The sequence below is a fragment of the Podarcis pityusensis genome, assembly GCF_964106645.2.
Source record: "Podarcis pityusensis genome assembly, chromosome: 2".
NCBI classification, from domain to species: Eukaryota; Metazoa; Chordata; class Lepidosauria; order Squamata; family Lacertidae; genus Podarcis; species Podarcis pityusensis.
In genome coordinates this window covers 113817413-113832647 of record NC_138029.1, presented here as the reverse complement: position 1 = coordinate 113832647, position 15235 = coordinate 113817413, and the positions used below count along the sequence as shown (strand labels likewise).

Below are 15235 nucleotides of genomic sequence, written 5' to 3'. Positions count from 1 at the left end.
AATTGTGGTTTACTACATCACTTTTCTGTGGAAGAGTAAGTTCTCAGGCACTTCTCATTAAAAAAATCAAAAAATAAATAAAAGGAGTACATTGCTTACCTCCTTTTATCATTCAAACTGTATATACTAGGGCCATGGTTCACAAACCTTTTCTGCCATGGAGCACTTGAAAATTTCTGAGGGTCTTGGCAGACCACTTAATGATTTTTCTTCCTGTTGTAGCAACTGAAATGTACCGTGCTAGACAATGTGTGGTTTTGAATTGTATGTTTGCAGACACGCTAAGGACCACCCGAATGAGGTTTGCAAATTACCACTTACGGTCTGCAGACTACAGTTGGGGAACTCCTGTGCTAAGCTGCACAACTGCTTCCAGTTCACACCATCCTTTCTCCACACAGAGATTTTGAAGTAAACTCACGGCGCTTGTAGCCAGCTGCGTAAACCACACACAGCCCTGCGAGATGAGTCAGCCGGTTTGGTGCCTATTCTGTGACCCTTCTGGGCCAGCTTTTAAGAAAGGTCTGTGTGTGGTTTAATTGGGTGCAGAATTTACCTTCTTGAGAATATCCGTTTCTATGAAAGTGAGTTTTTAGTTCTCGTGGTTATGAAGATAATCAATATCGTAAGTCCCAATAAGTTCTGGAGAGGCAGGACGAGAATTGACAGAAGGAGCTCAAGAAGTTGCCAACTGATGACTCTGGAAGAGGGTCCAGGAGCGTATAGAATCACAGAACTGTAGAGTTCGGATTTATTACATTTACTGTATATCCCACCTTTCGTCATAGCTGTCAACCGTCCCTTATTTGGCGGGAAACTCCCTTATCCCAGCGCCGTGCCCCGCTGCTGTCCCGGATTGATGATGTCCCTTAAATTTCCCGGGTTTCATGCTCGCCTGGCTCAGGAGGGAAGCAGCGGCTCAGGGTCCTCCGCCTCGAGAGAGCAAAAGAGAGCATGCGCACGAGCTGCCGCGTCTCCGTCTCTCCCTTTTCCCCCTCAGGGGCACGTCATGAGAAGACGGGTGGCAGCGGGTAGGCAGGCAGCCCCTCTCTTGCAAGACTTCCGTCGCGCTGCCAGGGGAAGCCAGAGGCAGCAGTGGCGGCTGAGGAGGCAGCCTGAGGGAGGAGGAAAAGGAGGGGATGGGGAGGGACGCAGAAGGCACTGCAACCGCCTCATGCCAGGCTCACGGGTGGCGTGGGAAAGAGTCTCTCTCCCTCCCTCTCAGGTGGGGAAGGGCCGATGGAACTCCTCGCGCCAGGACGAAGGCAGCCCCGACGTGCTGCTTAGCATCCCCTCCAACCAGTGCAGCATCTTAATGTAGTGATTTCCCCCTCTGCATCCCTTTCATAACTCTATTTTTATAAATCATTTGTCCATCCATAGTTCAAATTTTTACAAGTTTTCTGTCAATCCTACCAATGTATGTAACTCTTTACGATAGCTTTTCAACTAAATGATAAACTTTCCCCATTCTTTATGAAAGAGGTCCTCTTCCTGGTTTCTAATTCTGCCTGTAAGCTTTGCCATCTCGACGTCGTTCATCAGTTTTGTCTGCCACTCTTCTTTGGTCAGAGCTGTAGACCCTTAGGATCATGTAGTCCAACCCCCTGCAAAACACAGTCAGTGGCAGCCAAAGCAGCATGGCTTCATCAGTGCCGGATTTATGTACAGGTTAAGCAAAATCCCTTATTTTGGCTGCTGATCCCTTATTTTCAAGGCTGCTGGTCCCTTATTTTCAAATCTGTAAGTTGACAGCTTTTGTCCAAGGAGCTCAGGGTGATGTACGTGGCCTGCTCCCTCTGTCCGTTTTATCCTCACAACAACCCTTTGAGGTAGGACCAGGCTGAGAGACGGTGACTGGCCCCAAAGTCACTATCCCAGGCTGTGTGTATACCTCTTGGATTTGAAGTTGCTTTTGCAAAGGAAGTCGTTTTTCACTGTGGAATTGCATTTATATATGGACTTGTCTTGTCACTTGTTTTTGCGTGTGATAACGCTTTTAATATTTTTATACATGTATTATTTTGGAGAGATTTTTACGTGCACTTGTATTTATACAAGGAATTGGGGCTGGGTTTTTTTTTACACGTTTATTTTGTTTACTGCCGATGTCTTTAGAATGAAACCCTTTTAATGGGAAGCGATGGGCTCAATCCATCAATCAACGCAATTAATCATAGTCAAAAGGGACGCCAAGGGCCATCTAGTCCAACCCCCTGCAATGCAGGAATCTTTTGCCCAACATGGGGCTCAAACCCACGACTTTGAGATTGAGCGTCTTGTGCTCCACCGGCTGAGCTATCCCTGCTGTCATGCCATGCATCGTTTGGCCGTCAGAGTGCTATTCACACACATAGTACAACTTCTGCTCGCAACATTCGTCTTCCCACAGGACTCCTTCCTCCATTCCTGTCCCTGCCCCACAGTTTCCCCATAGGGGATCGCTCGGTTCCCCTTCCCGCCAGCTCTGAGGCTCCTCCACGGCGCTCCCATTGGCCCAAACCCAGTAGCCCCACAGCCCGTGGCGGTGCAGCCCCAGCCAAGCCTTCAAACCCTGCTGGAGTGCCACCCTCCCGGCCAGGATCTGGCCTCTGGCCTGGCAGGCAGCCAGAGCTTCGAACCAGGTGCGGTTTTCCTGAATGACAACAGGGCTTTGATCCTGCAGGGGTCCCGCTGACAGGAAACAGAAAGAGAGAAGAGGTATTAGAGCAGGGGTCAGCAAACTTTTTCAGCAGGGGGCTGGTCCACTGTCCCTCAGGCCTTGTGGGGGGCCGGACTATATTTTGAAAATAAAAATAAAAATGAACAAATTCCTATGCCCCACAAATAACCCAGAGATGCATTTTAAATCAAAGCACACATTCTACTCATGTAAAAACAGGCTGATTCCCGGACCGTCTGCGGGCCGGATTTAGAAGGCGATTGGGCCAGATCCGGCCCTCAGGCCTTAGTTTGCCTACCCATGTATTAGAGGCACCCTTTCCCCACCCCTTTACATTGGTACCTTGGGCTACATACGCTTCAGGTTATAGACTCCGCTAACCCAGAAATAGTACCTCAGGTTGGGAACTTTACCTCAGGATGAGAACAGAAATCACGTGGTGGCAGCGGGAGGCCCCATTAGCTACAGTGGTGCTTCAAGTTAAGAACAGTTTTAGGTTAAGAACATAACCTCCGGAACGAATTAAGTACTTAACCCGAGGTACCACTGTATTTCCCTTCCTCAGCTGTGGGTGTGATTGTTTCCAAAAGCCCTACGGATGTTTAGCCATGAGGCTGCTCTTCAAAATCAGAGAGGATCGCTTGTGAGGATGCCAATGTGAACACCCACCACCCTTGGGCAGTGACCAGGGCTCACCGCCATAGAAGCCCACCTTGGTTCCCCTTCTTTGGCCCTCCCACCCCAATTCCCAGAGCTCCCAGAGCAGCAGCTCCCAGAGCTCAGAAGTTGCTTCTTTTTAAAATCCCCCACAATATCCCAGATGCCCCAATGCAGTGCTGAAACTAGGGATTCTGGGAAATTAAGATGGCGGACTTGCTTCCCATACCCAGCCAATGCCTCCAGGACTAGTAAAGGAAAAGGTACCCCTGCCCGTACGGGCCAGTCGTGTCCGACTCTAGGGTTGTGCGCCCATCTCGCTTAAGAGGCCGGGGGCCAGCGCTGTCCGGAGACACTTCCGGGTCACGTGGCCAGCGTGACAAAGCTGCTCTGGCGAGCCAGCACCAGCGCAGCACACGGAAACGCCGTTTACCTTCCTGCTATAAAGCAGTACCTATTTATCTACTTGCACTTAGGGGTGCTTTCGAACTGCTAGGTGGACAGGAGCTGGGACTGAAAGACAGGAGCTCACCCCGCCGCGGGGATTCGAACCGCCGACCATACGATCGGCAAGTCCTAGGCACTGAGGTTTTACCCACAGCGCCACCTCCAGGACTAGGTAGGTCATAACTAGTGAGGCCTCACATGGCTACAGTCTCAGGTGGGTCTTCCTTGATACACTACAATGCGCAGGATGTTGAGGTGTTGACATTTCTCCAGAATCTGCATGGTAGCCGCCAGGTGGGCCTTAGCCTTGGCTGCATAAATGGCTTTGACCAGGGAGGGAGGGACAGATGGATAGGCTAAGGGGAGATGTTTAGTGTGTGTTTGCATAGCCTCCAACATGTTGAGTCCCAAAACTGGGACATGCATCCTCTTGTCCGTGCGCCAGCGCAAGTCACGTGACCTGCACAAAGTCACGGAGCCTAAAAAACACACCTTTTTCAGGGTTATGCTCTCACTGCGGCCAAAAATGCACATTGTGCCGCATCACGCGAGATTGTGGCCCTTCCAAAAAATCACTTGGGGAGCGGGGGCGAGATCTCAGCATGACAGTATGGTGCCTAAAATGGCTGCCATGCTCTCGCGTGAGAAAAACAGGATGTCCCATTTTTCCCCGGGACGTTTTTGAGGGGGTATGTGTTTGTAGAAACTAGCTTATTGCACAAAGGAAAAATGTTGCTTCACACACTTTTTCCCCAGAAGGAAATGTGGCCGTCGGAATAAAAAACCCCCCTCTCCCTCCCCCCATCCTGCCACAAAGCTTTCCAAAGGCAACTAAACAGTGATCTGTCTCCAGGATGTAAAAGGTAAAGGTAAAGGGACCTCTGACCATTATGTCCAGTCGTGGACAACTCTGGGGTTGCGGTGCTCATCTCACTTTACTGGCCAAGGGAGCCGGCATACAGCTTCTGGGTCATGTGGCCAGCATGACTAAGCTGCTTCTGGCGAACCAGAGCAGTGCACGGAAACGCCGTTTACCTTCCTGCCGGAGCGGTACCTATTTGTCTACTTGCACTTTGACGTGCTTTCGAACTGCTAGGTTGGCAGGAGCTGGGACCGAGCAACGGGAGCTCATCGCATCACAGGGATTCGAAGCACTGACCTTCTGATCCTAGGCTCTGTGGTTTAACCCACAGCGCCACCCGTGTCCAGGATGTACCTTTTGTTAAATCGGAAGCAGAGAAAGTTGCCAGCTCTGTGTTTCTGGTCTCTTGCTCAGGCCTGTGTTGGGTTGAGGAGAGATCCTGAACTGCAGTGGGATAAGGGAGCTCGTTTCCATCCGTAGTTGCAGGGTTGTACCCTAAGGAGACAAGATACCCAATTATTTTTGCATTTGGACTCAGATCAGCCCCAGCCATCAGGCACAATGGTCGGAGGAGAGGGGACTTGTAGTCTGGCTACATCTGGAGTTCCACAATTTCCTCATGAAAAGCTGGAACTGGGAGACTGAGCCCAGAGCTTTGGCTGCACAGTTTTTGGGGGTTAAGAAGAGCTCGTCTGGTCCAGAACCCTGTTTTCACAGTGGCCAACCAGATACCCAAAGGGAAGCATATGGTATTACTGGCGAGGAGGACTCTTGGGCCCTCTTCAGTTCCAGGACTGTATCTGGATTACTGATAGGCAGGCAAAGCCACTTCCACCCTGCAGAGGAGGTAGGATTGGGGGCATCACAGCCCACCCGATTTAAACGCAGGCACGGCCGGGGATGAAGAAGAAGAAGAAGAAGAAGAGTTTGGATTTGATATCCCGCCTTTCAGGAGTCTCAAAGCGGCTAACATTCTCCTTTCCCTTCCTCCCCCACAACCTCTGTGAGGTGAGTGGGGCTGAGAGACTTCAGAGAAGTGTGACTGGCCCAAGGTCGCCCAGCAGCTGCATGTGGAGGAGCGGGGAAGCGAACCCGGTTCCCCAGATTACGAGACTACCGCTCTTAACCACTACACCACACTGGGATCTCCCTCTTTTCCCACATAACAGCTGTTCCTGCTTTCCCACCTTCCCGCCCTATAAGGTTTTCGTTCCTTGACCTTGCTATGGACCTTGGTTGGTCGCCGTTGAGGGGCCTGGTAGGAATTTTTCCACTTCGCAAATTGGCACCAGCCACTTGGTTTTTGCCTACTTTGTAGCAAATCGTCACAACTTCCTTAGTATTGGCGGTTAGGCATTGGTATTGTTTTGTAGATGGAAGAGGGGAGGAAGCGCCATCACCTGCCCCGCATATTGAAGGGTAGTCCGATAAAGGATTCTGGGGGGCGTGGCCCTGTCCAAAGCCTATGGAGGTGAGGGCCTAAGGCACGCCCCCGAGCAGTGACCCCAGGGGAGTTCCTAGTTGATGTGCATCAGCAAGACTCCCCCTACTGGTGGTTAACCCTTCCCGGACTTCAAGCAGGCAGGCTGAAGCCGGATAGTCTGTTAGGACCAATGTCTAAGCCAATACCGCTCATCACCTGTAACCAATAAAGTTGTGGCCATATTTAGCCCATTAACCTTAAATAATTGTGTCTTTATTTCCACTGGGGGAGGACAGGAACTCGCCACACAATATGTGACCTTAACTAAATATCAAGAACCAGGCCTCTGGGTCCTTCCCATTCTGCTCTCTTGTGTTTTGTCACTGCTATAGGAATTTTAAGATCTTATATATATAAAATAAATGTTCATAACTGTACAAGGCAAATAAACAAACAAACAAACAAACAAACTACATGTCTGGAAACAGTACAGGAAAACAGTCCTAAAGCCATTTTGACTCTTCCAGTGACCTCAAATATTTCTCTGCAAGGAGGAAAGAAATGGAAAAGCCTCCCCATTGTCTCTTTGATCATAAATCCTGTCTTAAGGGTGTGTCTGTGCATGAACAGGGTGAGCCTATGACCTGGACTCAGGAATTAAGTAGTTATCATCACAAAAGAGTGGACAAATGGCCCAGGTAATGCAGTCAGTGATCCATTATCAGGTATCCTGGCAGACAGGAGAAAAACAACACACTCATATTTCTGCTGTAGACCGCCCCTTCTGTGATGTATGTATGATGTATTGGGGGTGGTCTTGAGCTACAGGGGAGGCAATTTCAAATGTCTATAGAAGAGTTTGCACACCAATGTTCTGGGTCTCCTCCTCCCTCCTGCATGTGAGGGGAGCACCCTGTTGCAACAGCTTTAATAAAGATCAAGCTTACTAGCTGCTTTGCTTGTCTCAATATTCTCTGGCTGGCCTCTGTTATTTTCTCCTACCGATAGAGAACCTACATAAGGACTCAATACAGGCTCTTTGGTAACCCATAATGGGAAAGGAGCAGTTTTTTCTTATCTTCTTCTTCTTCTTTGGCGATCACTTGTAGCTGAGTAAGATTGTCTTCCATAAACATGGTTTTAACAGTGAGTCCGTAAGTGACTGTGGAGGCCAATTCTGGATCCACACGTCCTTCCACAGTGGGGACATTGGTTTCCAGATGTGAGTTGATCATGGTGTGGATTTGCCAAGCGTGCCTTCCTCTTAGGGCGTTTCTCCCTTGCGTCCTGAGTTGGAGTGTCTTCAAAGCCCATGACACCTTTGGTAAAGGCTGTTCTGGAGCGCTCGCAGGCCAGTGTTTCCCAGTTGTCAGTGTTTATACTACATTTTTTTTAAAGATTTGCCTTGAGACAGTCTTTAAACCTCTTTTGTTGACCACCAGCAGTACGCTTTCTGTTATGTATTGAAGTTCTCACCCTGGCCACCAGGAGTATCGTGTACAGTGGTACCTCAGGTTACATACGCTTCAGGTTACATATGCTTCAGGTTACAGACTCCGCTAACCCAGAAATAGTGCTTCAGGTTAAGAACTTTACCTCAGGATGAGAACAGAAATTGTGCTCCAGCGGCGCGACAGCAGCAAGAGGCCCCATTAGCTAAAGTGGTGCTTCAGGTTAAGAACAGTTTCAGGTTAAGAACGGACCTCCGGAACGAATTAAGTACTTAACCTGAGGTACCACTGTATATAGTTTTCACTCAGGTCCACGTCAGTTACTTTAGGCGGGAAACCCTGGGTTGCTGATGCTACAATGTTGACAGCCGGCTGCCTATAAAAGCAGGCCGGCTGAGCTGTTTGCTTTTCAGTTCTGTTCCAGCTTACAAATAAAGAGCTGCTTTGGAGAAATCACTGCGTCATCTGCTATGTCTCACCCACAACTTAACACTTTCCATTTTTAAGTTTGGAATAGAGTAGTTGCTTTGGAAGACGATCATCAGGCATCCGCACAACATGACCAGTCCTTTACCTTTTTTTCTTACAACATCACTCTTTTCCATTTCCCTTCTTCACTCCTCCAGGCTGTCTTGAAAAAACTCACCATGGTTAGATCCGGCTGAGAACCATTTGCTTGTCACAGGTATCCAGGAATCTGAAGCTGAACCACTTGCTGTGGGAGAGGAAGTCACTAAGAGGAAAGATTTTAAGAATTAGCTCCCCCGCCATTCACTACCTTCCTCCCCACCCACCCCCAAAATATTATAGGGCCGTAACTTGGACACAAACAGCTTTGTGAGTGTTTGCGTTGTGGGGGAAGTCAAGCTGAATTCTTGACTTTAGAAAGCCACATCCTGGGACCTGTGTAAATTATGCAAAGGAGCTGGATTTGCATCGACCGGTTTTGCAGAATTTGTTTGGCTTCTTGCATTCAGGGGATAATCCCTTGACCGCAAGAAACCATGGCTGTAATCTAGGCTTGATGCTAAGTCTCTCATGATTATTCTCGCACAACAAGATGTTCTCTCCCTATTCTCCCCCTGTGTGACCCCCCTAAATTTGTTCTGGCTGTTTCCCACAACCCCGTGGAGCAGATTTGGGAAGGGTGCATGGGGTGAAGGGGGGGGGGGATTCCTGTTGGGCAAGCAGAAATCGTAGTGCCGAAGGGACAGAGCAGTTGAATACCGCCCATAATGTGGAAGCACCCTGAGCCACAATATTAATACTGTCAACCATGGTTCTTGCTCTGTGTATACATCAGGGGTGGGAAACCTATGAACCTTCCCATGTTGTTGGACTACAACTCCCATCATCCCTAACTTGTGACAGGGATGGTGGGAGTTGGGATCCAACAATATCTGCCAGGCTGCAGGTTCGCCATCCCTAGAGTAAGGGATATGGCTTCCTACTTGTGCCCACCTCACTCCAGGAAGCCCTATGAGGCGCAGAGACCGTTTCCCTCAGTGTTGAAACTGAGGATGTTTCACTGGCCTGCAATCTGAGATTTTCTAAGATTCCATTGATACCTAGGTGTGTGGCAATCTTGTACGCAGCTCTGATTCTGACCGTTGCTGATAGATATGTCCACTCTTAAATCACAGGATGAACATTTCAGTCTGATGCAGGAGCTGGCAATGAGAGCTTATGCCAGGGGTCAGCAAACTTTTTCAGCAGACCTTGTCCCACAGACCTTGTGGGGGGCCGGACTATATTTTGAAGAAAAAAATGAACGCATTCCTGTGCCCCACAAATAACCCAGAGGTGCATTTTAAATAAAATAATACATTCTACTCATGTAAAAACACCAGGCAGGCCCCACAAATAACCCAGAGATGCATTTCAAATAAAAGGCATATTCTACTCATGTAAAAACACGCTGGTTCCCGGACCATCCGTGGGCCAGATTGAGAAGGCGATTGGGCCGGATCCAGCCCCCAGGCCTTAGTTTGCCTACCCATGGCTTATGCGATTGTGGTAAATGGATCCAGATCAGAATCAGGGAGACACAGGTTCCAGTTCCAACCACAAAGTGCATTATATAGCCTTGGGACTGTCATGTACTCTTGGCCTAAGCCACTTCAGAGGATAATTCAGGAGATGAGATCCTTGGATGTGGTCTTCCAGTGGTCTGCTTTAGTATAAGTCAGCTTCCTGCATTCCTAATATAGTACAGTGGTAACTCAGGTTACATACACTTCAGGTTACATACGCTTCAGGTTACAGACTCCGCTAACCCAGAAATAGCACCTCAGGTTAAGAACTTTGCTTCAGGATGAGAACAGAAATTGTGCTCCAGCGGTGTGGCAGCAGCAGGAGGCCCATTAGCTAAACTGGTGCTTCAGGTAAAGAACAGTTTCAGGTTAAATACGGACCTCCAGAACGAATTAAGTACTTAACCTGAGGTACCACTGTAGAGGACTGGGCAATATGGAACAACACAATCAAGAGGCAAACTAATAGGAATGAAGGTGTCAGCACTACAGAAGGGCTGGATAGAAATCTGCTTTTCTTGAAATAACATTTGTCTGTTTGTTTGCTTTATAAAAAATTTTGTACACCGTTTTATCACCAAACATAAATACATCAAAGTAGTTTGCAGCAGTAAAACCATGAAATAGTTAAAAGCAGACATCAATTAAGTGTTGTAGAATAACAATAGGAAGTGGATAGCTCAGTTGGTTAACAACAACAACAACAACAACAGAGTGGTTTCCCCAGCCACTCCGGGCAGCTTCCAGCACATATGGTCAGTTCATGGTGCTGATAAAATCAAGGTTTCAGGTTAGGGTTAGGGTTAGGGTTTGATCCCCCTAAGGGACATTGCAGGGCGGTTGGACTAGATGATCCTCAGGGTCCTTTCCAACTCTATCATTCTATGAGATTCTGTTAGAATAATAATAAAAAAAACCTAATGCTCGATTGCTCCCCCTAGAGACAAGCGGAGGAATTACCAGGTTTTCACAAACCTGAGTGCCCCTGCACCCACAGAATATTTCCCTGGCACCTTCAGGGTCCTGTTCCCCATCTCCTCCACCACTTGCTGAAATCAGGCTTGGGAAAAGTCTACTACAGGTTTAGGATACCTACCAGCCATGGTCGACTGTGGGGCAGGAGTCAACCCGTCCTTCTGGTCAGGTATGGAGCGGCAGTTTAGCAGGAGTTGGAGAAGAAAAGGAAGAGCGCCTGTAGGCCCTGAAAGGCAGAATATAGGAGACCCTTTTTCGAAGCGATTATTTATCCACGCTTTGCTTTTCTTATTACTGGGAACTGTAGTTTCCCCCCCTCAGGACTTCCAGCACCCTTAAACAAATCACAGCTCCTATTATTCTGAATGGGAGGGTCGTGTGCTTTGAATGCGTGTCAAACGTTCTTTGAACAAGAGGTGTGGATTTAGATGCTGAGCCTTTCCAGTGACGTAGCCAAAACAGGGGTATTGATTTTTTTTTTAATGATATTTATTAAAGTTTCAAAAAATACAAGAAATACAGAATACAGAAAAAAGAATAACAAAAAAGTAAAAAATAAAAAGAAACATACAAAGTAAAGCAGTTAAAAAACAACAACATTAATTTTCCATAACCTATCTTCCCTACACTTATTTCCCCGGACCTCCTCGTACCTCCCTTTTTTGTATTCCAGTTCAGTTTGTTAGTTCAGCAAATCCTTACCATTAAGCTTTTACCCGATTGTAAACCATTTTTCATATCTCTTAAAGCATTACAGCTAAAAACCTCTTAGTTTCTATCCAACATCCTTCTAGCATTCATTAATTTTACAATATTTCTGTAAATAGTCTTTAAATTTCTTCCAGTCTCAAAACAGGGGTATTGAGACACAAGAGGAAGGTAACAGCATGCTCAGGTGTGGAGGTGTCTTGTTTATTTATTTATTTTTATTTATTTTTAATTTTTATTGGAATTTTATTTGCAACATAACATAACCTCCCCCAGCCCCCCAATACAGAAATCCACCCTCATTAAATGTGAACATAACATACAATGAGCATAACATACAACAATACAAACAACAAAAGAAAAGACTTCCTTTATCCTGTACCTGGCCTCCTTATTTACTTCTTATAAACTGTTTACTTTATGAATAATTATTAAGATTTTTCTAATTATAACTTAAATATACACAAAGTCTCCTGCAGACATTAATCGAAACAAGTCCAGGTATGTATTTTAGGGCACTGTTTTGTGAAGTATTCTCTGCATTTCCCCCATGCTTTTTGAAACTCTTGTCTAGTGTGATCCCTAATTGCCTCTGTTAATCTAGCCAGTTCAATATACAGTACTCTAACAGTTTGTCTTGCCATTCCTTTTTCATTGGCACAGTTTCTTTCCCCCCAGTTTTTAGCAGTTAGGATCCTTGCCGCTCCTGTGGCATAGAGGAATATTTTCTGATCTTCTCTTGCTATACCTGTGTCCACTATCCCTAGTAGAAAAGCTTCTGTATTTTTCATAAAGTTATACTTAAACATTTTTTTAAGATCATCATATACTGTGTTCCAAATGCTTTTGATTTTTTCACAGGTCCACCAAACATGTGTAAGTGTCCCCTCTGTTTTACCACACCTCCAGCACAGATTTGTTTTTGTCTTATACATTTTAGCTGTTTTGGTAGGTGTTAAGCTATTGTGGAGGTGCCTTGTTTAGTTCTTGTTTTTATGTATTATGCATTTTTGTGTTTTTCGTCTCATATTTTTGCGTCGTCACTCACCTTTGCAGCACACAAAAGGATGTTTTTGGAGGCATTTCTCTTGATACCACAGGCTCTCGTTCATAACCGCACAGCTCTCCGAAGTCCTGGACGCTGGGCTCCACTGCGTAAACTTATAGGGGTCGCCATTAAGCCAGACCCAAGAGAGGCCCTGGCGGTACAGCCCGATCCAGAACGAGCAATTGGGGCAGAGGGAGGCAGCCTGCTCCATATCCCTGTCATCCCGGAAACCTGCCAGCCGGGTGCCCTGTCGAAGGCAGTAGCAGTGGGCACCAAGCATGGTTTGCGGGTCCTGGATGAGGAAGTATTCGCGGTCTGAGGACAGGAGCGATGCCATGGCGACTGTGTAGAGAAAGAACAAAGAGAAAAGGCACCCAAATATATCCAGTATCGAAAGGGGGTCGGGCTAGACATAGGGTCCTTGCTAACCCCACAGTTCTATGGTTCTGAACCCTGACTTGCCATATTTATTGCTCTATAAGACTCACTTTTTCCCTCCTAAAAAGTAAGGGGAAATGCGTCTTATGGAGCGAATGCAGGCTGCGCAGCTATCCCAGAAGCCAGAACAGCAAGAGGGATTGCTGCTTTCACTGCGCAGCGATCCCACTTGCTGTTCTGGCTTCTGAGATTCAGAATCCCCCCCCCCTTGTTTTCCTCCTCCAAAAACTAGGTGCGTCTTGTGGTCTGGTGCGTCTTATAGAGCAAAAAATACGGTACTCTGTCCAGATTTCATGACTGGAAATCATAATGATTTATCACATTAAGCTGCCGTTGTTCTGAAAACAACAGGAAGATTTAAAGGAACTATTAGAAATGACTATCAAAGCAGTAGAGATATGAGATGACCAGAGCTCCCCCAAACTTGAAGCATGGGAAGTCCCAATAAAAAATTAATAATTCGGCAGAATATGTGGATTAATTGATATGTATATGTATAATTTGGAATACTTAATGTGATTTGATTGGATTGTTAAAATGGAAAACTTAATAAAAATGATTTAAAAAAAAAAAAGCTGCCATTGTTCTGAGGCACTTTGGACAGTAAGCACTGGGATTTTTTAAAATAAATATTCAAAACAACCCTGTGAGGCAGGTTAGGCTGAGAGTCAGTGACTGACTCCAAGGTCAGAACCCCGTGAGCTTCATGGCTGACTGGGGATTTGAACCCCACTCCAACCAGTACACCACACTGGCTCTCTAAATGCTAGGATTGTTCCATTTTAACCTTTCAGCAACCCCTCTGAGGTAGGGTGAGAGGTGGCGACTTGACTCCAGACAACCTAGAAAGTAGGGATTCAATGCTCATGTTTTCCAGGCCCGGTTCGAGCACCACTGCTTCTTCTCCTCTAGAGGATGCCTGCTTTAACAGCTGGTTCCAGGTGGCAGTTGAGGCATCCCTACTACTTACTTGGGAGTAAGTCCCATTTAAAGGAATTGGCATGCAAACAACGCCTCCTAAAATCCTCTCTTCTACACGTCTATGAAAGGTGCAGGAGCCTTTCAGTGGAACTTACTTCTGAGTAGACATGCACAGGATGACACTACTAATGCATTAATTCCCCTATGTCTGTTTTTTTGTTTTTTTATTTTATAAAATAAAGAGGCAGGCGAATAGATTTAGGTCAGAATCAATTCTGAGCCTATTCGTTGCAAATACTTTGAGTGGGATAAACTTCACTTACCCCCTAGAAGGACAGCTGCCAAGAAAAGCTTCATAGCGATGCAAAAGGAGTTTCTTCAATCCCAGGCAGGTTCCAAGTGCCCAAAAAGGTGCTAGGCTGCAAAAGTCAACTTCTGGGAAATTATGACCTTGCTTGGGAGACTTAAATCCTAGGTGTGTCTGAATGATGAAGAGGAGGACCTAGTTTTGGTAAGGATTCCACCTGAGGCAACAGCCTTGTCCACAAGATTATGCGATAGGAAAGGAAAGAAGATTTGAATTTCAAATTGAGGCATAGGCACAGAAACATCCTGTCTTCCTGGGGCACTGAGCTGGAGACAGGTGCTTCCTTACTTTGGGAACTAGATCTCAGAGAACAAACAAGAGCTGTTCGGTCTCCATCCTTCATTGAATTCCTGCTCCATACTGCCAAGTGCATCCCATTTTTTAAATCCGAGATCATGGCGGCCATTTTGGGTTCCACAATCTCAAGCTACGCTCTAGCCCCTAAAAAAATAAAAAAGGGCTTTTTTCGGGGCTTTCCTCAAGGTGAGAGCGAGGTGCAAGCAACCTGACTTGGCTAGGAGCGTGTCCCAGATGACGCACGTCTTGGGTCTGGGTCTCCAAAACTTGGAAGCAGTGCCGGATTTACGTATAAGCTAAACAAGCTATAGCTTAGGGCACCAATCTCTTGGGGGCCCCCCAAAAAATTAAAAGAAAAATAAACCTGGATGTACATTTCCAAAATATAAGATAAACAAATAAAACCTACATTCAGCTACAGTGTTTTGTGTTATGTAGGCTCCTATGATGTAAGTAATGGGCCCTGCCTGCTAGCCTGCTCCCAAAAATATCACTGGTTTGCTCATTTCTATATATAGGATGCCGACATTCTGAATGGACTGATTGCATGGCAACATGGGCAAATGGCTTTAGATACCTATTAGGTCCATAAATTACCATACAGTAGCACCTCGGGTTAAGTACTTAATTCGTTCCGGAGGTCCGTCCTTAACCTGAAACTGTTCTTAACCTGAAGCACCACTTTAGCTAATGGGGCCTCCCGCTGCTGCCGTGCCGCCGGAGCATGATTTCTGTTCTCATCCTGAAGCAAAGTTCTTAACCCGGGGTACTATTTCTGGGTTAGTGGAGTCTGTAACCTGAAGCGTATGTAACCTGAAGCGTATGTAACCAGAGGTACCACTGTATAATGAATTGAAAAAAAATATTTTAAAAAACTTTTGTTAAAAAAACCAGAAGCCTTTTTTATTAGGAGTTACAGCTATCCCAAAAGACCAAAAAAAGACTT

At 46.4% G+C, this 15235-nt stretch overlaps 1 protein-coding gene across 3 annotated transcripts; it reads right to left on the bottom strand.

The window, feature by feature from the left end:
- Window positions 1-1891: 1891 nt before the first annotated feature.
- On the bottom strand, window positions 1892-14331 carry LOC308469943 (macrophage mannose receptor 1-like). 3 transcript variants are annotated; one of them, XM_080993075.1, is made up of 7 exons: window positions 13949-14331; window positions 12267-12608; window positions 10632-10736; window positions 8149-8235; window positions 6999-7064; window positions 4983-5123; window positions 1892-2673 (listed from the first exon to the last, which is right to left on the bottom strand). In XM_080993075.1, exons 1-7 carry the CDS (start codon window positions 13980-13982, stop codon window positions 2342-2344), a joined length of 1107 nt encoding a protein of 368 aa, XP_080849201.1. In that variant the 5' UTR covers window positions 13983-14331; the 3' UTR covers window positions 1892-2341. The 3 variants fall into 3 exon arrangements, with proteins under 3 accessions (XP_080849201.1, XP_080849202.1, XP_080849203.1); XM_080993076.1 differs by lacking the exon at window positions 13949-14331 and adding an exon at window positions 12979-13368 and having other exon boundaries at window positions 1893-2673; window positions 12267-12723; XM_080993077.1 differs by lacking the exon at window positions 6999-7064 and having other exon boundaries at window positions 1897-2673.
- Window positions 14332-15235: the final 904 nt, after the last annotated feature.

What these genes read in the sequence shown, in the direction of transcription:
- LOC308469943 (XM_080993075.1), bottom strand. Translation starts at nt 13,982, where the DNA reads ATGAAGCTTTTCTTGGCAGCTGTCCTTCTAGGGG. An exon ending in TGAGACAAGCAAAGCAGCTA is followed by an intron (nt 5,124 to 6,998) that starts GTAAGCTTGATC and finishes TTGTCTCCTTAG; the next exon opens with GGTACAACCCTGCAACTACG. An exon ending in TGCTTCCGATTTAACAAAAG is followed by an intron (nt 2,674 to 4,982) that starts GTACATCCTGGA and finishes GTTTCCTGTCAG; the next exon opens with CGGGACCCCTGCAGGATCAA.